The sequence below is a fragment of the Panthera uncia genome, assembly GCF_023721935.1.
Source record: "Panthera uncia isolate 11264 chromosome A3 unlocalized genomic scaffold, Puncia_PCG_1.0 HiC_scaffold_11, whole genome shotgun sequence".
Lineage (NCBI taxonomy): Eukaryota > Metazoa > Chordata > Mammalia > Carnivora > Felidae > Panthera > Panthera uncia.
In genome coordinates this window covers 88,158,973-88,182,024 of record NW_026057578.1, presented here as the reverse complement: position 1 = coordinate 88,182,024, position 23,052 = coordinate 88,158,973, and the positions used below count along the sequence as shown (strand labels likewise).

At 41.4% G+C, this 23,052-nt stretch overlaps 1 protein-coding gene across 3 annotated transcripts in view; it reads left to right on the top strand.

Annotated features, from left to right (window-relative positions):
* The window catches only part of SLC4A5 (solute carrier family 4 member 5), a 106,386-nt gene that overhangs the window by 15,638 nt on the left and 67,696 nt on the right, over nucleotides 1–23,052 (top strand). For all 3 annotated transcript variants that reach the window (XM_049651734.1, XM_049651733.1, XM_049651735.1), the window contains 2 exons: nucleotides 8,566–8,646; nucleotides 15,184–15,375. In XM_049651734.1, the coding sequence (XP_049507691.1) occupies nucleotides 8,566–8,646; nucleotides 15,184–15,375 (273 nt within the window). The remainder of the gene's footprint in view (nucleotides 1–8,565; nucleotides 8,647–15,183; nucleotides 15,376–23,052) is intronic.

Sequence of the window (23,052 nt, the reverse complement as noted above, 5' to 3'; positions counted from 1 at the left end):
TGGCCCAGCGTTGGGCATGGGATCAGCATGCAACCAATCTCTGTGATGGGGGAAAGGGGATTATTTGATTGGCCAGGCTGGGTCGCATGGCCTTTCCTGTTTGTGGTTAGGGAAAGGTGGAATCTTCTCCGCCTAAAAGATTTGGAGGCAGGTTCTATTTGTTAAAGAGAGGGGATCTGTTACTCATCTTCTCTACTCCTCATGCTATGAGGGTCGAGGAAGATATAAATTCTCAAAAAATCACCAACCAATCGGAGCTACCAGTGCGTCCATGCTAAGCTTACCAGTACACAATACCCGGCTTGAATGCAAAGATGTAATCTTGTTATGTATGTGAGGCTCATGTGAAGCAAACTCCGTGTACGGTGATTCAGTTTAATAGACACTATAAATGGGAGTTGTTGTCTTTTTAAACAGTGGTTCTCAAAGTGTGGCCCCTGGATCAGCAGCTTCAGCATCAACTTGTTGGAAATGCAAACCTTTAGTCTACACGCCAGATCCACTGAATCAGTAACAGTGGGGTGGAGCCCAGAAATCTAGGTTTTAATCAGCCTTCCAGGTGACCAATACATGCTTAAGTTTGAGAACTACTGTGAACCACTTTCTTAAAGATTCTTTATTTTATAGTTCTCCTGAATATTTTAAACACGATTCACTTTGAGCCAACGGATTTAACCATGGATTTTCAGGGGGATACAATTATGGCATGAAGGGGGAGTACACATGCCATATTAAGTTATTTGCCTTAAAATATTTAAAATAAAAATAATATATATCCATATTTAAAAAATCAAGTAACACATGTAAGAGATTATAATAAAAAGCAAGAAAAACTCCATTCCAGCTTCCTACACACTCCACTGTTCCACTTCCCAAAGATGATCACTTGGAATTCTTTTAGCTTTTTCTGTTGACTACACCCGCCAATAATTATACATATGGTTTATATAAATGTATCTCCTGCAATTTTTCAGAGTTGCATAGTAGCCATCCACAGGTGAATATTTAATTATCTTATACCACACCCATCTCTTCTTCATTCTCTCAATGTACATATATCATCATTGTTTTTAGTTAATTAAAAAATCAGTGTTTATACTCCTATGACCATGTACCATAATCACATTTTATTTCTTGCAGTTTTAATTTTTTCCTGGTGTTTCCAGTTGCCTTTCTTGGCATTTTCTGTCTTTGTCGCTGTCTTAAATTGTTCCAGATTCTCAAGGAGTGTATCAAATCTCTGGCATTTCATCTTTTCCTTGAGTGGCTCCTTCTGAAACCTCATTTTTAGCTCTTCTGAGGACTGACTGGGGCTGTGGCGCAGCTGTCATTATTCTTCTGGTTGGACCCCTCTCCTGGATCCCATTGTCTTCCCCTTCTTGGTTCCTGGTGGTAACATACTTAAATAACTTCCCAGGAAGTTATGAGACTGAAGTAAAATGTAAAATGATTTCTTTTTTTTTTTTTAATTTTTTAAACGTTTTATTTATTTTTGAGACAGAGAGAGAGAGAGAGCATGAACGGGGGAGGGGCAGAGAGAGAGGGAGACACAGAATCTGAAACAGGCTCCAGGCTCTGAGCCATCAGCCCAGAGCCCCACGCGGGGCTCAAACTCACGGACCGCGAGATCGTGACCTGAGCTGAAGTTGGACACTTAACCGACTGAGCCACCCAGGCGCCCCAAAGTAAAATGATTTCTTGCTGAAATCATTGCTGAGTCTGAAAATGTCTTCTACACTCTGTCTTGACTGGCTGAGTAGAGAATGCTAGGTTTGGAAACCATTCTCCTTCAGAATTTTGGATGCGTTGCTCCATCGTCTTCAGTTATCCAAGTTGCTGATAAGAAATCTTCTGATAGTCTGATTTTTATTCATTTATAGGTGACCTGTTCCTGTTTCTTTCACTCTAGAAGTTTTTAGGATTTCTTTTTTCTTCACATTCATCTAGTGTTCTAAAATTTCATAATAACATATCAAGGTGTGATATTCTTTAGTCATTCTTTTTGCAAGGTTCTCAGTTGGCCCATTTTATTTGAGACTGTTATGTCATAGTGTTGGGGATTTCTCTTATTTCTTTAAAAAAACCCCTCATTTAATATTTTTAAATAAAATACTTCAAACCTGTAAACGTAAGACATTCACATATCACTGTCCAGAATTAACAGATGTTCACATTTTATCATATTTGCCTTATATCTCTCTATAGCTATCCAAAATATCAAAGATACAGCTAAAACATCAATATTAAATCTTACCTCTCCCCAGAAGTAACCGGAAGTTAGTGTGTCTCATTCCTCTGCATGATTTTATGCTTTTACTTACAGTGTAGCAATGAACAGTAAAATGTAAAACAATGTTTTCAAGTTTTATATAAATAATGTCATTTTGTTTATATCTCTTTACAACTTCTTTTTAAAAAAATTCCTTATGTTTTTGAGATTTATGAATGTTAATACACAGGATCTAGTTAATTCATTTGATCTCCCCATAGTATTCCATTATGTATCAGTTAGGAAGGTCTTTAGCTAAAAGTAACATAAAATTTGGCTAGCAATTTAAATATACAAAGTAGATTTTTTTTTTTCATGTAATAGGAAGCCCAGAGATAAGTGGTCTGGAGCTCAGTGACATTATCAGGAAGGAAGATTTGCTCTAGCTTTCTGCTTTGTCCTCAGCCTGATCCGTTGCTCTCATACCCATCACATCATTGGTGCAAGAGGGCTCCTTCATGTAGAAGTCTCATGTCTGAGGTCTATGCAGGAAAATGGGGGAGGTAATTGGCCAAATGTGCATTCCAGAGGTGTTTGTTACTTTTTATTAGGAAAATAAAAGCTTTTCTGCAAGCTCTACCCAGAGGATTTCCATTTAAATCTCACTCACTTGATAGGATTACATGACTACTCCTAAGATCAGTTACTGGTCAAAGGCCATATGATCACCATGAGTAATTTAGATAGATCACAATTCATGCCTGGAGTTGGGGAAGGTGTCTACAGCCATGAAGAGCCCTGTGTGTCTACCTGAAAAAAAAATAGGCAAGACAAGGAGAGGATGGATGTTAGAAAGTGTAGCAGACACTGTTACACAACCACTCAGTGCCCATTCTCTCTGCTTTCCTTACTAATAGAACCCAATCTTATATGCCCAGTAAATACTGTCCCAGAGTCTTTTGTCCTATGACCCAGGTATGGTTTTGAGAAACAGAAAAGTATAGTATTTAAACAGGAAGTGGTTTAATTGTTCCCCATATCAAGAAGCCCAAGTGTGGGCTGTCCAGTGCTATAGAATGGCTCAGCGAAGACATTAAGGATTCAAGATCCTTCTTCTCCTTGTATCCGTAATTAGCATGTGGCCTTCATTCTCATGATGACAAGATGGCTACTGCACTTCCAGGCATCATGTCTATGCTCCAGGAATAGAGGGAAATGGTTTGCCAGATAAAATAGTTTGCCCAAATATTGCTTGGGACATACTTATATTAAAAATTATTGACTGTGTATACAAAATTCATATTTAACTGGGAAAAACTCTATTTGTTAAATCTGACAACCCTCTCCAGGAAGGAAGAAGAAGGAAAAATGAAGGGGCTTTCTTCTGCAGAGGCTTCATCCAGTAAGGGAATCTTCCTAGGTTCTTTCTCCTAAATCTCTTTAGATAGAGATTGCTGAGGGGCATCTGGGGGAAGTGAGTGTTTTTAGTCAGCTGCACTGCTGCCCTGAATAAAAGCAGAGAAGAAAGGGGGATGGACATCAGGCAGAAGGCTAGCAATGTCCTCTATGTCTTACAACCTCTCTTCACCCTGAAATCTCCTCATCTCTTCAAATAGTTACTTCCAATGTAGGTATTAAAAATATTTAACAACTCATATGGTGTTGACACTAACCAATCAGAATGGATACATGACTACTAAGAATGAACACCAGCCACAAACAGCAAGCAGTGTAATACTGCACATTGGTGGAATACCTATCATACTTTTTGCTTAAATTAATATTCATTAAAAAAAATTTTTTTTTAATGTTTATTTTTGAGAGAGAGAGCGAGAGTGCATGAGCAGGGGAGGGACATAGAGGGAGACACAGAATCCGAAGCAGGCTCCAGGCTCTGAGCTGTCAGCACAGAGCCCGATGTGGGGCTCAAACTCACAAACCGTGAGATCGTGACCCTGGCTGAAGTCGGACGCTTAACCGACTGAGCCACCCAGGCGCCCCAATATTCATTTTTTTTTATGACTGTATAAATATTCTGACATTTGAGTTACATAGTGTTTAGTGATCATTTTTCCTTTCATAACTCTTTATTCATTTAAAAAATTTTTTTTCAACGTTTTTAATTTATTTTTGGGACAGAGAGAGACAGAGCATGAACGGGAGAGGGTCAGAGAGAGAGGGAGACACAGAATCGGAAACAGGCTCCAGGCTCCGAGCCATCAGCCCAGAGCCTGACGCGGGGCTCGAACTCACAGACCGCAAGATCGTGACCTGGCTGAAGTCGGACGCTTAACCGACTGCGCCACCCAGGCGCCCCTCTTTATTCATTTTTTAAATGTTTATTTATTTATTTTGAGAGAGAGAGGGAGGGAGGGGCAGAGAGAGAGAGAGGGAGAGAGAGAATCTCAAGTAGGCTCCACACTATCAATGTGTAGCCCAAGGCAGGGCTTGAACTCATGAATGGTTCATGAGATCATGACCTGAGCCAAAATCAAGTCAGATGTTTACATGACTGAGCCACCCAGTCACCCCATTGACTCTTTTTTTCTTTTATTTTAAAGTTTATTTGCTTATTTTGAGAGAGGTGGGGGGCGGAGGGGGAGGGGGTGTGCACATGCATGCAGGGGAGGGGTAGAGAGAGGAGAGTGAGAGTCCTAAGCAGTATTCCAGCTGTCAGTGTGGAGCCTGAGGCAGGCTTGAGTTTACAAACCATGAGATCATGACCTGAGCCGAAATCCAGAGTCCAATGCTTAACTGACTGAGCCACCCAATTGCCCCTTGACTCTTTATTCTTGATAGAATCTCAGTACCCTCTCAAAACAGTGAAACACACCCAGATGATTGTTCCAGGCTTTTCTTGCACAGCCTGTGCAGAGCCTGGTCTAAGATGAACCCATTGCTCTCTGGACTGCTACACAGCTTCTTCCTGGGGCCTCCTGTGCCCATCTTTTGCGGTGGATCCCATTTTCTATATGCCATACTCCTTCCCTAGGTGCTCCTCCATCTTGCTGGAGTTCTTCCTTCAATTGCTTCCTGAAAAGAAGTGCATAAGAAGTAAAATTTTAAGACATTTCTTGTCTAAACATGCCCTTTTCTACCTTCACATTGGATATTTTGGTTAGGACTGGAATACTACTAACAATTTTTTTCTCACTTTTGGAGGCATAACTCCATTGTCTAATAGCTTCCACCATGTCTGATGCCAGTTCTCATGTCTAATTCTTTGCAGGTGGCTTATTTTCTTCTTCCAGAAGGTTTTAAAGGTCTTCTTTTTATATGTGATATTCTTGAACTTCACAGTGATGTGACTTGGAGTCGATTTTGTTTTAAATTCCTTTTTCTGGGCTCTCAGCAATTTCTTTCAGCCAGGAAATTCAAATCTCATGTCATTTTCTTGATAATTTCCCCTCTATTGTTTTTTCTTACCTCTCTTTTGAGAACTTGATGTTAGATACCTGGACTGATCCTCTGATTTCCTTGTCTTTTTCCTATTATTTAAAAAATTATTTGTATTTGTGCTCTATTATCTCACATATTTTTTCAACTTTATGTTCCAACTCTTTTACTGAAAATTTTCTTCTAACGTATCTTTAATTTCGAAGAGTTCTTTCTTATTCTTGAAAAGTTCCAGATTTATAGCATTCTACTTTTCTTTTTGTCATGGACACAGTGTCTTTTCTAGTCTACTTGAAGATGTGAATTGTATGCTTTTTAAATACTTCTTTGGCTGTCTACTTTGCTCCTGTTTCCTTGGACTTCCTCTTTTTCTGTTTGTTTTGGTCTCTGTCATTCTGGTGATTCTTGGCTGGCCATCATTCTGGAGTGGAGCTACGAAGCAGCTGTTTGACAAGCTGGAATTATTGAATGACAAACCCAAGATGGTGAGCCCTCACCATTTGTTAGAGATCCCCAAAATGTCAGGATCTGTAAGTCCTCCAGTCTCCCACCTGGAGGGTGTAAGTTTCATTAGTGTTCTAGGAGCCAACTAGGCAGAGGACTGAGTGGCTAACTGCCTTTGCTTAAATCGTGTCCCCATGCCTCAATGCCCTTAGTTATCCAAAGGCCTTCAGGTTTAACCCTTCCATATTCTGGAACGGGGTAGGGGGTGGTGAGGGGGAGATATCTAGGAAACTCCTAGGAGAGAGAGATCTGAGTGTTTAATTGACTCCTTATGAAGATTTACAACCAACTCTCCTGCTTTTAGTCCTACCTTGTATCCTGGTCTTCAGATGTTTATACTGCCTCTGATTTCCTTTTTTTCTACTTTTGAGAACCATTTTGTATCAGTTAGAGACTATCTAATCCTTGAAGGTTCAGATAAAACATTTTTTAAAAACTATCTGATCCTGGTATTTATTTTTCTTTTCACTATAGAGAAAATTTCAGACATAACAAAAATAGAAAAAAATGATGATCCTTTTGTACCTATAATCCAGCTTCAACAATTATTCATGGGATATGGGAAAGGCTGTCTGTAATGCCTTTCCCATAAACATTTCGGTTAATGGTTTTTGGTTAATCAAGGTTTTCTAATTATTTTAAAGTCAATTTTGATCATTTCTATTATTTTTCTAGTAAAATATCCATTTATCAGCCTTGTGGCTAAGAGCTTATTTTTTTAAGTTTATTTATTTTGAGAAAGAGAGAGGGAGCACACACATGAGCAGGGGAGGGGCAGAGAGTGAGAGAGGAAAATCTCAAAAAGGCTCCTTGCTGTCAGCACAGACCTCCATATGCGGCTTGAACTCATGAACTGTGAGTTCATGACTTGAGCCAAAATCAAGATTTGGTCACTTAACCAACTGAGCTGCCTAGGAACCCCATGGCTAAGAGATTTAATTCCAGAAAAAGATTGTCTGGGTTTGAATATCTGTTCCTCCGTTTCGGCAGTCAATTAAGCTCTCTGTGTCTCAGTTTTCTCATCTGTAAAATGGGAATAATAATGTTACTTATCTCCGGGGTGCCTGGGTGGCTCAGTTGTTCAAGCGTCTTGATTTCAAGTGACTCTTGATTTCAGCTCAGGTCATGATCTCATGGTTTGTGAGATCTAGCCCCACGTTGGGCTCTGCACTGACAGTGCCCAGCCTGCTTGGGATTCTCTCTCTCTCTCAAAATAAATAAATAAACTTTAAAAAATAATGTTACTTATAAGATTGTTGAGAAGACTCAGTGAAGTCATGCATGCAGTCATAAATGCAAAGCATTTAAAATAGTTCCTGACTGGGGCGCCTGGGTGGCGCAGTCGGTTAAGTGTCCGACTTCAGCTCAGGTCACGATCTCGCCGTCCGTGAGTTCAAGCCCCGCGTCAGGCTCTGGGCTGATGGCTCAGAGCCTGGAGCCTGCTTCCAATTCTGTGTCTCCTTCTCTCTCTGCCCCTCCCCCCTTCATGCTCTCTCTCTGTCTCAAAAATAAATAAAAACGTCAAAAAAAATTTAATAAAAAAAAATAGTTCCTGACACACTGAAATGTTAATTATTATTATTATCAAAGTTAAAATGTATCGGCATAAAGTTTTTCGTGACATCCACTTTTAATTTTTAAATTCTGCACTATATTTCTAGTTATATCTCTTTTTCATTCCTAATATTGTTTACTTACGAATTTATCTTCATGATTAGTTTTATATAATTTGCCTATTTTAATAGTCTTTTGAAATAATTGCCTTTGGACTTATTAGCCATCTCTAATATTGTTTTCTATTTCATTATTTTTTTGGTTTTATATTTATATTTTTCTACTTTCTTTGGGTTTTCTCTTTATTTTGCCCTAGGTTCTTTAGTTGAATGCTTATCACCTTTCTTTTCCTTGTTTTTTTCCTCCCTGCCTCCATCACTCCTTTTTCTTTCTCTTCTCTCCTTCCTTCTTTGTTTCCTCTAAGTATGTTGCACCCCGTAAGTTTTAATATTTAGTAGTTGTAATTGTGAGTTCTAAATATCTAATAATTTCCATTGTGGTTTCCTATTAAACCCATGATTATAAATTACTTTTAGTTTCCAAGCTTAGATGTGTATATATATGTATGTATGTATGTGTGTGTGTGTGTGTATACATATACATATACATATATATATGTATATATATATGTATATGTATATGTATATGTATATGTATATATTCTTACTACAGAAGTATGATACAGATTCTTTGAAATTTACTAAGGCTTTCCCTGTGACCTAGCATATGTGCTCTCTTTAAATGTTCCATTTGTACTTGAAAAAGAGGTGTGTTCTCTATTTGTTAGAGATAGATATTTGAGCTTTTTCACTTTGTTTATGAATGGACTTGACCATTTCTCCTTGAAATCCTACCTTTTTGTGTCATACATTTTGAGGCTGTGTTCATCTTTTACTTTATAGTTATGAAGGTGGAAGAAGAGAAGGCTGGGGTAGGGAAGCTGGACCCTACTAACTACAGGAGGAGATGTCAGGATCAGGAAGGTAAGGTCACCTTGAGAACTTGATGCAAATCCTAGGAGGTCTGACAATTTCTTTAATATCCTTATAACACCCCTCCAGCAGGGGAATCTAGAGAGCTGGTCCCTTTCCCTTACCCACCCATGGTGTCTTCTCTGGATCTAATGGGACCAGCCTTCACTGTGTCTTAAAGGGACCATATGGTCAGACTGAACACTGGAGACTGGCACTTTGTTTCTATGGATTAGGGCACAGCACCCCTGACACAGAATTAAACTTACCTAATTTTACAAGATGTACAACCCATACAAGATGCCAGTATTTCATAGATTCTAAAAATGGCAGCTCAGTTAAAACCAGTGCAAGAGGATGTTGAGTGGGGATATCTGTTGTTCTAAAATGCTGACTCAAAGACCCTTACTTCCTACACTCTACAGAAAAGCAACCACAGGGCTTATGAAGAGGCAACTAGACAGGCTACTGCCCCACCATTGTTCCGGCCCCACTTGGAGGGAAACGCTAATCTCACTGTCTAGCTGGATGTTTTGTTGAGCTTCAGAATGTGTAGAGCGATTCTGGGGCTGTAGATAGAGAAGAATGCATCTGAAGAGTTCCTAGGAGAACTTGGCATTGTCCTGAGCCAAACTGCAAGGTGTTCACAGTCAGTGGAGAGGTTCTCCATTGTGAAGGAGGGAGCTTGGGGGAGGGCTAACTATTCTCCACAGTTCACCAGCTACACAGCCACACTCTGACGATTATGATAGGAGCCAGGAAGAAATGGGACAAGTTAGATCCAGGACAGAAAGTAAAATATCTTCCTGACAGCCATCTCCCTGATTTCTTTAATAAGTATATTCTTCATGTCTATAGCCCTAACCATTTTCATAATCATTTTCCCATGTCATCCCATTCTATCTTCTCAAAAACCTTGCCCAGACACTAGAGAAAGGATTTTATTCCCACATTACAGGTGAGGATAATGAGTCCTAGAGAGGCAGATATCTATGGTCATAGAGCAAGTATAGAACAAGCCAGGGAACACCCAGGGAAGCTGACTCTTGGGCAGAGGCCTTTCTGGTATACCAGCTGTTCCTGGTCTCAAGGATGGAGAATAGGAACTCATCTGCTAAGCCCTTAGAGTAAAACTACTTACCTCTAAATTTTGGTGTCTATGGCTTACTCAAATTACAGATTGCTTAAGAAATGTAGAATAGAGCAAGAGAAATCACACCATGCTGGAGGGAGGAGAGAGAAGAAAGGAGGAGCACCATTCATTCTGATACTGATCCACTAGAAAGCAAGGCTATACTTCATAAAAATCTCCACCTCACATTTCTGGGTACAGCCAAGAAAGCTGGAGGTTCAGAAGAGTGAGCAGTGAGGTGAGCTGGGGCAGGAGTCGGGCTCTAAATAGATTTAGACACTGAAATCCAGTTAACCTCATTTTCCTGTGCCTAGCAATGACTCATAGAGTCTTTTCACCAGGGTAGACACTCAACATATCTCTAAAAGGCTTAGATATACTTCTCCAAGATTCAGCTTGATGTGGTTTCTATGTGATAGCTGCAGCCATTGAATACCCAGACCTTAGTATCTGCATTTCAGGAGTTTGAGCCAAGAGACAGGCCTCCCTTCCAAGGAAAATAAAATCAAGTTAATGCAAATCTTGATGTAAGAACACAGATTCTAATTTCCTATTCTGAAGTAGCTTTCAACTCTCAGTTGCCATCCTTGGGCTTCAAAAATATAGTAGTCCCCTTATCTGTGATTTCACTTTCTTCAGTTTCAGTTATCAGTAGTCAACCATGGTCTGGAAGCAGATGATTCTCTTTTTGGCACATCATCAGGTCAGTAGTAGCCCAATGCTATATCACAATGCCTATGTCATTCATCGCACTTCATCTCATCATGTAAGCATTTTATCACCTCACATCATCACAAGAAGAAAGGTGAATATGTACAATAAGATATCTTGAGAGAGAGAGAGAGACCATATTCACAACACTTTAATTATAAAATTTTGTTACAATTATTCTATTCTATAATTTATTTGTTAATTTCTTACTGTGTCTAATTTATAAATTAAACTTTATCATAGGTATGTATGTGTAGGAAAAAACATGGTATATATATATAGAGTTCAGTGCTATCTGCAGTTTCAGGCATCCACTGGGGATCTTAGAACATATCCCCTGTGGATAAGGTGGAACCACTGTAATTATAATAATTTTTTTTTTGGCCAGCCTGCTCTTTGTAAAATTGTCACCAGGGAATTCCAGACTCAAACTTGTCCTAAATCAGTGGTTCTCGAACATTTTTGCTGCAGTTCACATAAGAAGAGAAAAAGATCTTCCCACTCATTTACCCCACCCATTCTCATTTCTCTTCAAAAAGAAGAAAAAAGAGAACAAAATGTAAAGGCCCAAAAGAGAAAAGTAGCTTTAGAATTCAGGGAGGGGAGAGATGAATAAGTGAAGTACAGGGAATTTTTAGGATGGTGAAACTATGCTGTATGATACTGTAATGGTAGATGCCCATCATTATGCATTTCTCAAAACTCATAAAACTATATAACACTAAGAGTGAACCTTAATGTAAACTACAGACTATAGTTAATCATAGTGTATTAATATTGGTTTATTAATTGTAACAAATGTACCACACTAATGCAAATTGTTCATAATAGGGGAATCTATTCATAGCAATAAATGCCTACATTAAGAAAAAAGAAAGAGCCCAAGTAAACAACCTAACTTTATACCTTAAGGAACTAGAAAAAGAAAAACAAACTAAGCCCAAAGTTAGTGGAGGGAGGACATAACAAAGATCAGAACAGAAATAGGTAAAATAGAGACTAAAAAGACAATAGAAATGATCAATGAAACTAAGAACTGGTGTTTGAAATGATAAAATAAGCAAATCTTTAGCTAAACTTACTAAGGGAGGAAAAAAAGAGAAAACTCTAATAAATGAAATTAGAAATGAAAGAAAACACATTACAACTGAAAACAGATATAAAAAAATCAGAAGAGACTGCTATGAACAATTATATGCCAATAATTTGGACAACTTAGAAGAAATAGATAAATCCCTAAAGATACAACTTACCAAAACTGAATAATGAAGAAACAGAAAACCTGAATAGACCAATTACTAGCAAGGAGTTTGAATCCGTAATCAAAAACCTCCCAACAAACAAAAATTCAGGAACAGATGGCTTCACTGATGAATTGTGTCAAACATTTAAATAAGAATTAATACTAATCCTTCTCAAACTCTTCCAAAAAATAGAAGAGAGAACACTCTTTTTTTGCAATGTTTGTTTTTGAGAGAGAGAGAGAGAAAGAGAGCGCGTGAGCAGGGAAGGGGCAAAGAGAAAGGGAGACACAGAACCTGAAATAGGCTCCAGGCTCTGAGCTGTCAGCACACAGCCTGATACAGGGCTCGAACCCATGAACCACAAGATCATGACCTGAGCTGATTTTGGATGCTTAACTGACTGAGCCACCCAGGCACCCCCAGAAGGGAACACTTTCAAATTCATTTTATGATGCTAGCATTACCCTAATACCAAAACTACGACACTACAAGAAAAGAAAATTACATGCCAATATCTCTGATGAACATAGGTGCAAAAATCCTCAACAAAATATTGGGAAACCAAATTCAACAATACATTAAAAGGATCCTACACCATGATCAAGTAGGATTTATTTCAGGAATACAAGGATGGTTCAACATCTACAGATCAGTCAATGTGATATACCCCACTAACAAAATGAAGGATAAAAATCGTAAGATTATCTCAATAAATGTAGAAAATATATTTAACAAAATCCAACATCCATTCATTATCAAAAATCTCAACAAACTGAGTATAGAGGGAATGTACCTCAACATAACAAAGTCCATATATGACAAGCCTACAGCTATCATACTCAATGATGAAAAGCTGAAAGCTTTTCCTCTAAGATCAGGGACAAGGTCAAGATGCCCACCCTTGCACTTTTATTCAATATTGTACTGGAAGTCTTAGCCAGAGCAATTAGTCAAGAAAAAGAAATAAAAGGCATTCAAATCAGAAAGGAAGAAGTAAAACCATCTCTACTTGCAGATGACATGATATTATATATGGAAAACCCAAAAGACTCCACCAAAAAACTGTTAGAACTAAAAAACAATTTCAGTAAATTTGCAGGATACAAAACCAATATACAAAAATAAATACATATATATTTCTATATATGAATAATGAACTATCAAAAAGAGAAATTAAGAAAACAATTCTATTTACATTTGCAACAAAAAGAATAAAATACATAGGAATAAATAAACTTAAGGGAGGGAAAAGACTTGTACACTGAAAATTTTAATACCTTGGTCAAAGAAATTGAAGAAGACACAAATAAATGGAAAGATATTCCATGCTCATGGATTGTACAAATTAATATTGTTAAAGTGTCTGTGTTACCCAAAGCAGTCTACAGATTCAATGTGATCCCTATCAAAATTCCAATGGTATTTTACACAGAAATAGAATAAATAGTTCTAAAATTTGTATGGAACCATGAAAGACCCTGAATAGCCAACAGTGACCTTGCAAAAGAACAAAGCTGGAGGCATCATGCTTCCTGATTCAAAAGATATTACAAAGCTATAGTAATCAAGACAGTATAGTATTGGCATAAAAGCAGACACATAGATCAATGGAAAAGAATAGAAAACCCAGATATACACACACAGACACTCGTAAGTTCAATTAATTTATGACAAAGGAGCCCAGAATATACAATGGGGAAAGGATAGTCTTTCTGATAAGAAAACGGGACAGCCACATGCATAAGAATAAAACTGGATCTGGGCGCCTGGGTGGCTCAGTTGGTTAAGTGTCCGACTCTTGATTTTGGCTCAGGTCATGATCTCACGGTTCATGAGTTTGAGCCCCACATCAGGCTCTGCGCTGATGGTGTGGAGCCTGCTTCGGATTCTCTCTCTCCCTCTCTCTTTTTCTCTGCCCCTCTCCTGCTCACATGTTCTCTCTCTCTCTCTCTCTCTCTCTCAAAATAAATAAAGCTTTAAAAAAAAGAATAAAACTGGATCTCTATTTTACATCACATACATACACACACACCTGGGGTGGGAGGGAGGGCAGGGTGGGAGGGAGGGCAGGGTGGGTGATGGGTATTGAGGAGGGCACCTTTTGGGATGAGCACTGGGTGTTGTATGGAAACCAATTTGACAGTAAATTTCATATATTAAAAAATAAAAAATAAAAAAAATAAAAAAAAAATGGATAAAAGACTGATGTAAGACCTGAAACCATAGAACTCCTAGAAGAACACATAGGGGGTTAGCGTTTTGGCATCAGTCTTGGCAGTGACAGAGAAAGACAAATACTATACAATCTCATTCCTATGTGAGAACCAAACTCATAGAAACAGAGAACAGATTAGTGGTTGCCAGAGGCAGGAGTTTGGGAGTGGACAAAATGGGTGAAAGTGGTCAAAGGGACAAACTTCCACCATAGGATAAACAAGTTCTGGAGATGGAATGTACAGCATGGTAACTATAGTTAACAATCTGTTTGTATATTTGGAAGTTGCCAAGAGAGTGATTCTAAAATTTTTCATCATAAGAAAAAGAATGAAACTATATAAGATGATGGATGTTAACTAGACTTATTGTGGTAGTAATTTTGCAATATATACATGTACCAAATCAGTATGTTGTACACTTTACACTTGAACAATGTTATAGGTCAGTTATACCTCCATAAAAAAATAATAGGGGAAACTGTTGTGGAGTGGGGTAGGGCAGAGATAAGATGGAAGTCTAAATACTTATGTATTATCTGCTCAATTATTCTGTAACTATACAACTACATCTATTGATTATTTTAAAAGCTGTTGACCAATTCAACAACACTGATGAAAAAATGATAACAGAATATCCATCCTGAGAGCTGAGAGAATTCCAACTGCTCTTGTGTGAACAGACCTAGTGGGGGCTTTACACAGCAAACAGCCTTCTTAGTGGAATTCCAAATTAAAGTTCTTGGTAATTCTAGTTTTTGAAAATTCTGGTATATAAGACCAGCTTTGAGAAATCCATAATAACTCACTTTTCTGATAAGCAGTTTATGTAGTTTTTGATTATTAGTAATAAATCGTCCTTGATGGAAATATATACAGCTTTCCCAAAGAGGGGATCGGTATTTTGGACTAAATCTGTGGCTCACTGAGGGACTGTCTCCTGGGCCATGTGTCATAAGGCCTATGTGGTTACTGCCATTCTGGACAAGCAAGAACAGAGTGATGGGATTTCTGCTCATTCTAACAGAGTTCCAACTATAGCACCAAGGGTCTTGTTTCCAGCAACTGCTGAGTTGTTCAGAAATGGGATTCTGTCAAACCCAAGACTCAGGGCAGGGGCCCTGTCCAGGAATCCCATGTCTTCCATTTTGCTTTGGTGGCGCTAGCTCTTTGTAACTAGAGGCTGTTAAAGGGAAATGCCCATTTTCAGTAACTCTTGCCTCCCCTGTCTTTTGTGCTTTGCCCACAGACTGCCGTTCCATCCACATTGGGCTTTCGGTCCCCAGTTACCCTCAAAGGAAAAGAGATCAGCAAGGACGTCTTTCAGGACTGCAGAAGGTCTGCTGGGGCCTGCAGCCAGACAAGCCACAGCAGGAACTGACTGGCACGGGGAGCAGGGGAAGCAGCCGGGATGGCAATGTGGATCGTGTCAGTAGGACCCGTGAGTTCTTGAGGGGCGTGTTCAGGGGAGCCATCTGGTGAGTGCAGCGGCTTGGGTGGCGGGATGGATAAAGTCGGAAGATTCTCTGCAGACTAATGATGCCCCAGACTAATGATGCCCCAAGGCTATTAGCACCTGCTGCCCTGCTGCCACTGCAGACCAACCTCCCTGCTCAGAGACACCTTTAGTCAGGCTGAGCTCCATCTCTCTCTGGTGACTCTGAGACTTCTGCTCTGATCCACCCCAAGTTGGTTTCATGGGTTAATTCTCAGAATTATTTTCCTCAATTCCAAATTCCTGGAGGCCACACAGCTATGGCATGACTAACCTAACCGCAAACATGACTGTTTGGCATGAAGCATTGTGCTCAGTAAACTGAATTACCTCTTCCCTTTCCTCACCTGAGCTTGATGGAATGGTCGAGAATTGTCTAGGCACCTGCACGGTAGCTTGCAAACCCCTGGGAAGCTGTCTCCCAGGTCAGCAAATCCCCTGAGGCCTTCCTCTGCTGCTGCAGAAATCAGCTCTGGACTGATTAAAAATCAGTATTTTGTTCCTCCCCATGGAAAGAAAAATATCAATCTTAAGAGGAGTGAAGAGTCTGGAATCCTTAGGGCACAGCTGTGATGTTTTATTCTTTTGAGACTTTACTGTTTCTAGGGACATGATTTCACCCCAGCGTATCCTAAATCTGCCCAACAAAAAGCATCTCATTGGGCTCTATTATATATTTCCACTGTCTTGAGCAAGGCAAAATGAGTTATTTTACTATCTAAACCTTCAAAGGAATGTCAGAGGCAGTAATAGTGTTTCAGCGTCCCTGTAGGAAAAGATCTGACATTCATGCTCCCAAAGGCCAACTGAGCCACCCCCAACCTTGCAGCTGCCCTGAACAACTGCTCTCATTGCACCAAGTCTACTAAGGCCCATGGCTTTTCCAGATTAAATGTGTCTATGTGGCAGATGGGTTAATGGAAGTCCTTTGGGGCTGTCTAGCATAAGAGATGAGCTCTGATTAAAACATGCATGTGCACACATACACACAATACACATGCACATGCGTGTGCACATGTATCTGCCCAGAGGGTAGGGACATCAGGGACCCAGAGGAGAGCAAGCCTGTTGGGAAGATCTCCCACTCCCCATGTTGGATCTAGATGGGGCATTCTCCTCTAAACCTACCACCTTCCCCACATTTAGGGATGAGGTTCCCCTTTGAAAATCAAATTTTCTGGGTCTCTCCTGAGTTATGGAAGAAATATATAACATGGTAGGTTATTGTGGTGGGTAAGTAAATGTGGTAGGCATTTAATATATATTAGTTTAGTTAATACACATTAACCCAATTTAAGAGCAAGGAACCGAAGTCTTTTTCCTCTACTAGTGGATATTGGTTTGGTTTTGCTGTCCTCACTGGTACCAAGAACTTCTGAAATTCTTCTGGTGGGAGGGGTGTGAAAAGTTATTCTTATACTTGCCTGATACAAGTTCTTATACTTGCCTGATATTAAACAACTTTGGGGCCACTAAAAGATCAAAACCACCCCAGATGATCAGGAAAGGAGAGCTAGGCTGTTTTCCAGTGAGGCATTTGAGCCTTATATTGTTCCAAAGCCTTAGGACCAAGGACATATTTCATTTGGTCTTCTATTCTCATTTCCAGTGAGGAAGGAACAAGGGTTGGGACAGAACACATATTTGTCTCTAAAGCATCTTCTCCATGAACACTTCATGAGACAGCTATTTCCAACATAGGTGCAAAGACAGTTGGGGTTCTTTTAGAGTTTGCAGCTTTAAAATGGGCTAGCGTCCTTGCTTTGGGTACTTACAAATTTGTGTCTTGGAAGGATACATCTTGGAAAGAGGTGGGGGAAAGGAAGAAGGAAAAAGAAAGAAAGATGATCATTCTAACCCTTAAATGCCCCATTTGGGGTGGGGAGCAGGTAGGAAAGCAAGTTAAAATTTATTTCCCGGGGCGCCTGGGTGGCTCAGTCGGTTAAGCGGCCGACTTCGGCTCAGGTCACGATCTCGCGGTCCGTGAGTTCGAGCCCCGCGTCGGGCTCTGTGCTGACAGCTCAGAGCCTGGAGCCTGTTTCAGATTCTGTGTCTCCCTCCCTCTCTCTGACCCTCCCCCGTTCATGCTCTGTCTCTGTCTCAAAAATAAATAAATGTTAAAAAAAAATTTAAAAAAAAAAAATTTATTTCCCAAAGGAAGTCTGGGGCACCTGGCTGGCTCAGTCAGTACGAGGAATGCTTGATCTTGGGGTTGTGAGTTCAAGCCCCATATTGGGTGGCACAGAGATTACTTTAAAAAAAAAAAAAAAGGGCACCTGGGTGGCTCAGTCGGTTGAGTATCCAACTTTGGCTCAGGTCATGATCTCACAGCTGTGAGTTCGAGCCCCGCATCAGGCTCTGTGCTGATAGCTCAGAGCCTGGAGCCTGCTCCAAATTCTGGGTCTCCCTCTCTCTCTGCTCCTCCCCCACTCATGCTCGCTCTCTCTCTCTCTCACTCTCTCTCTCAAAAATAAATAAACATTAAAAAAAAAAAACTCCTCCCAAAAGAAGCCTATATTTTCTCTCTCTTCTTGTCCTTTGGCACCTTAAAACCTGGACCTCCTAGAATTATCAACATATGCAGCATTCCCTCCCCAGCCATGAGAGCTATTCTAAAAACAAACAAAAAAATCCTATTAGAAGAGAATCCTTAGTTATTGGCATTAGGACGTTGAGGGGAAATTAGGATTGAGCATCCAAGTTTGCAAGTGAACCAGTGAAAGTCTTAATAAATGGAAAGTGTCACCTTTTGGGATGAGCACTGGGTGTTGTATGGAAACCAATTTGACAATAAACTTCATATATTGAAAAAAAATAAATCCAAGTTAATTAAAAATAAATAAATAAATAAATAAATAGAAAGTGTTCATAAACTATACATTAACCAGATTTACCCTATTCTTTGAGAATTAGCTAAAATGGAATCTAGCCTCCCTGGCCTCATCCAGGGGAATGTCCATGTCTTTCCCCAAATTTCTGTGCCTTCCCAGGGGCTGCCAGTCTCACTGTCTGGTTCCAAGTCCCTCCATAGTGGGCTCATCTCACTATGTTTCACTGCCTGTACCTGTTCTCTGCCTTCACCTCTAGGCCTTCTCAGGCATGGAGTTCAGACCTTCTTTGGTTTTCCCCAAATTGGTTATGCATGGCATATATGTGAGTAGAAGGCTTTGCTGAAGGTTCAGAACCAAGTTTAACATTGCAGAGATACATACTAGATATCTGTGTTCCTCTGGCGACTGGAAGTTTTCCACTGCACATTTTTTCTGTGCAGTTCCAGCCTCCTGTCACATATTTTGGGGGCTCCTGCCCACCCTTGTCCCCTCCTGAGTCCCCTCATATGTTCTTGCTTTCAGTGTTGAGCCCCGTCCTCACATACATGCTCAGTCCCCTCCTTTTAGTGACGTCAATTTTTCTTCCTGCCCCTCCTTGGCTCAGGGCCCATTTTTGCACAGCCGAGGCCACATAATGGGTTGAACTAAACACAAAGACCATCTCCTCTAAGTCTAGCCCTTCAACATCCTTGAAAACCTGAAGGAGGCTTTGACATTTCCTTCTCCCCCTACTCCCACCCAGGGTCCTCTGCAGGCCATGTCAAGACTCTGTGTGAATCAGGCCCCCACACCCCTGTTGGCTTAGACAGGAGAAGCAGTAACTGTCTAATTTGATTTTAAATAAGTTTCCTCACTTTACTGCATTTATAGTCACCAAAACAAAACAATAAAAACCATATGCTAATTGAAGACTACTGGGGACATTTCATATACCTTACATTATAAATCATGGATATGGTACAATCAATTGCCTTTTACTATTTTGGCTCCCCTTAAATGTCAGAATCTCTTCCTCTGGGGCTCCAGTGAGGTAAGTGTCATTGCTCTCTTTTCTCTGCAGCATATTGAGGATGACGCCCTTCCTGGAGAAGGTGGAGGGATCTCTTATTTGGAATTGGTTGAATCTCCCCCTTGCCCAACACACCAAGATCTGCCAAACCTTGGTTCCACCCACTAGCATGTAGGGGAGCCAGCAGTGCCCTGGCCAGGCTCTGCCAGTCCTCTGACAGCTCCTCACTTGGCCAGGGCCAGGGCCAAGGTTTCTTTTCCTTGGCCTTTCTTCTTTTCTTGCCTTTGGCCTGCTCTGCCATTGCTTTACTCCCCTCTTTTACTGATTCCTGTTCTCTCTTATTCTAACTATTCTTACTACAGTGACCCAACATTCTTTATAACTCTTACACTTGGAGTTTTTAAGAAGGTACAAAGAAGAAAATCTGCAACCCTATAATTCCCTATAAGGGGCACTCATGGTTAAGAAGGTAATTTGATCATATGTATTAGAAACCTACTTGAGCTGGCTTGGGCAAGGAGGCAGTGTGTGTGTGTGTGTGTGTGTGTGTGTACGTACGCACACGTGTTATTACAAAACCAAAGAAGTTTTTCACAGTCCCAAAGCAGAATAAACAGCCAGGCTCAATGGGTAGACATAGCACCTCTCAGTCCCCTCTCTGGGACTGATGGCCCCTGCCCCTGCTTCTTCTGTGGGTCTGCTCCATTCCCTTCTCTCTGTAGCCCTTTCTGCATCTCTGTGCCCTTTTATCTTAGTTTACATGCTCTCTTTTCCAGAGACCATCAGGAAAGGCCCCAGATATCTTAGAGACCCAATTCAAAATTTCCAGGCTTGGCTTAGATGTCCAATGATTAACTGTAGCCAAGGGGCACAGGTCATACATTCCATAAACACAGCTGCCAGAGGACATCCTTTTGGGTATGGACTGGGCTGACTTCCCTAACATTACCATGATAAGAGGAATCCCTATAAACACTAAAGGGGGCAGATTCGCTTCCTCTTCTTAGAGAACACATTTGGAGTTTTAGGACAGCTTCCTAGAAAAAGAATTTTGCTGTCTGTGAAGTTAGGATTGGGGGGCTTTTATATCACCTCTCAAGACCCACCTCACACAATTGCAGGGATGACTTTAGAACCCTAGATCAGTCTCCCAGTCCCCAATATTCAGTTGCCTTGAGCTATCCAAAGTCTCCACCCAGCTCCACCCCTAACAGCATTTCCTTGTCCTTGGCTCCTTTCTTGCCAAGCCTAATCCCAGATGATACGCTCATGAGTGCTAATTAGTGAATTCATTCACCCAGCAAATATTTATTGAGTGCCCATGCTGTGTGAGCCCTGTACTGGGGACCAGCAGCATGATGCAAGCAAGGTAGACTCCGATCTTGCAAAGTTGGCCATCTAGAGATTCATGTGGAACTCAAGACAGAGGGAGAGAATCTCTGAAAGGGCTCATCCAGGGCCCCAGCCCCTGGACGAAATCCTCATCCTGACTTCCTGACTGCCTAATTGCCTTCCGGGTCTTTACTAGTTGTTGAAGACTGGCTTGTTTGTAGTATACTAGATCATTTTGTGCTTTAGTCATCCAATAACTGGACAGTCCCCACCCAGTAAAAACACAATTCTGCTTGCTTCTTTTAGTGTGCTTCCTGAAGCTTGTTCCTGCTGGGTTATGTTTCTCCCAGCAACTGCTGGGGGAGTCATATCGTGGGCCGTCGCTATGTGACTCTCCCTGTGTGCTATCAACCACAGGGGCTATTACCTGTGGCATTTCTCATTATGTGGATTAACTTCTGATGTGCTGCACGCACGTGGGGCCCACAGTGCATTAGAGCCACCCTGATCCAGGAGCCCAGCGTGTGGTGGGCTAAACCTTCTGTGGGCAGGAGGGAGGGGCAGCGAGAGTGGAAGGCCCTCAGGGCAGAGGGCAGGGAGGCAGCATGGGAGCAGCATGAGCATTTAGAGGCTGAAAAGGATTGAGCCCTTGGAATGTTTAAAAGGGCCAGGCTGATGACTGGTAACAAGGGAGAAATGTGTCAGACCTGCTGGCAACAACAAAATAGCAATATCATTTATTGGGTGACTGGTGTATACCAAGCACTGTGCCAACCACATCACATGTATTATCTTCCTGAATGGCTATCACAATCTAGTGAGGTAGGCTTGATTATTCCCACTTAATAGATGGGGAAACTAAGGCTCAGAGAACTTAAATGCTTTGCCAAAATCCTACTGCTAGTAATCAGCAGAGTCAGGTGTTAAACCCAGGTCTGGGTTCTTTTTTTTTTTTCTTTTTTTTTTTTTTCAACGTTTTTTTTTTTTTTTTATTTTTTATTTTTGGGAGAGAGACAGAGCATGAACGGGGGAGGGGCAGAGAGAGAGGGAGACACAGAATCGGAAACAGGCTCCAGGCTCCGAGCCATCAGCCCAGAGCCCGACGCGGGGCTCGAACTCACAGACCGCGAGATCGTGACCTGGCTGAAGTCGGACGCTTAACCGACTGCGCCACCCAGGCGCCCCCCCCGGTCTGGGTTCTTAAAGCACCACATGGATAAAGAGAATCTTCTGGCATCCTTGACAATCTCTCTTTGGGTGCTTTGGGGTCACCCAAAGCCCCTGACCCAGTGTGGCATGGAGTAGCTACCTAGTGGTGCTCAAGAGGAGATGGACCAACATCAGCCACAGTGGCTTGTGAGCTGTAGAGCCTGGGACCCTGGGGAGGGGCCCATCTACTCACTGTCTTGTCCTGCTGAGAAGCCCAGCATTGCAGAAACTTCTGGATGGTGGTGTTTGCTTGGAGCCCAGTACCTAAACAGACACCCTGACCTTCTGCTGCTGTTTCCTCAGCTTTATTTTTTTTAAGTTATTTATTTATTTATTTATTTATTTATTTATGAGAGAGAGCGAGAGAGAGAGAGAGAGCAAGAGTAGAGGAGGGGCAGAGTGAGAGGGAGACACAGAACCCGAAGGAGGCTCCAGGCTCTGAGCTGTCAGCACAGAGCCCCATGCAGGGCTTGAACTCACAAACCGTGAGATCATGACCTGAGCTGAAGTCGGATGCTTAACCGACTGAGCCACCCAGGCACCCCTGTTTCCTCAGCTTTAAAGTGGGCACCCTCGATCATTGAGCCCCAAGTATGAAAATGTGAGTGGGGCCAGCCATAGGCAGGTGGGCAGTGTAGGGTGGAGGATGTCAGTGGACTTTACTCTCCTCCAGGTTCCCCTAATTTGGGGCCTGATGGGGCCTTTCTGTGGTGTAAACTGGGTCTCAAATTTCTCATCTGTGAAGTGAAGGGCTTAGATTCTTCGACAACAGCTAAGCTCCCTCCTAGCCCTGAGACTTAGAGAATCCAGGGCTCAGTACCCCTTGGAGCAGTAGCCGCCCAGTGACCTCTAATCAACCTTGGCACATTCTAAGTACTCAGTAAGAACTTGTTGAACCGAACCCAGGAGATTAGGAGTTTCTCAGCAGAGCAAAATAATTCCCCGGTGGGGTTCTCCCCACAGCCTCAAGTGACCAGTTCCCACTGTCCATGGGGTCCCAGGAAACATCCACTGAGTGATGGTATTTAGCACTTTGTCCTAGAAGTAGATAAAGAAAGAGCTAGAGGATCAGGAGTCTGGGTTAACAGTTGGGGACAGAGGGGGCTCGTGGGTGGCTCAGTCAGTTAAGCATCTGACTCTTGGTTTTGTATCAGGTCATGATCTCACAGTTCTTGGGATTGAGCCCCGCATTGCACTCTGCACTGACAGCTCAGAGCCTGCTTGGGATTCTCTCTCTCTCTC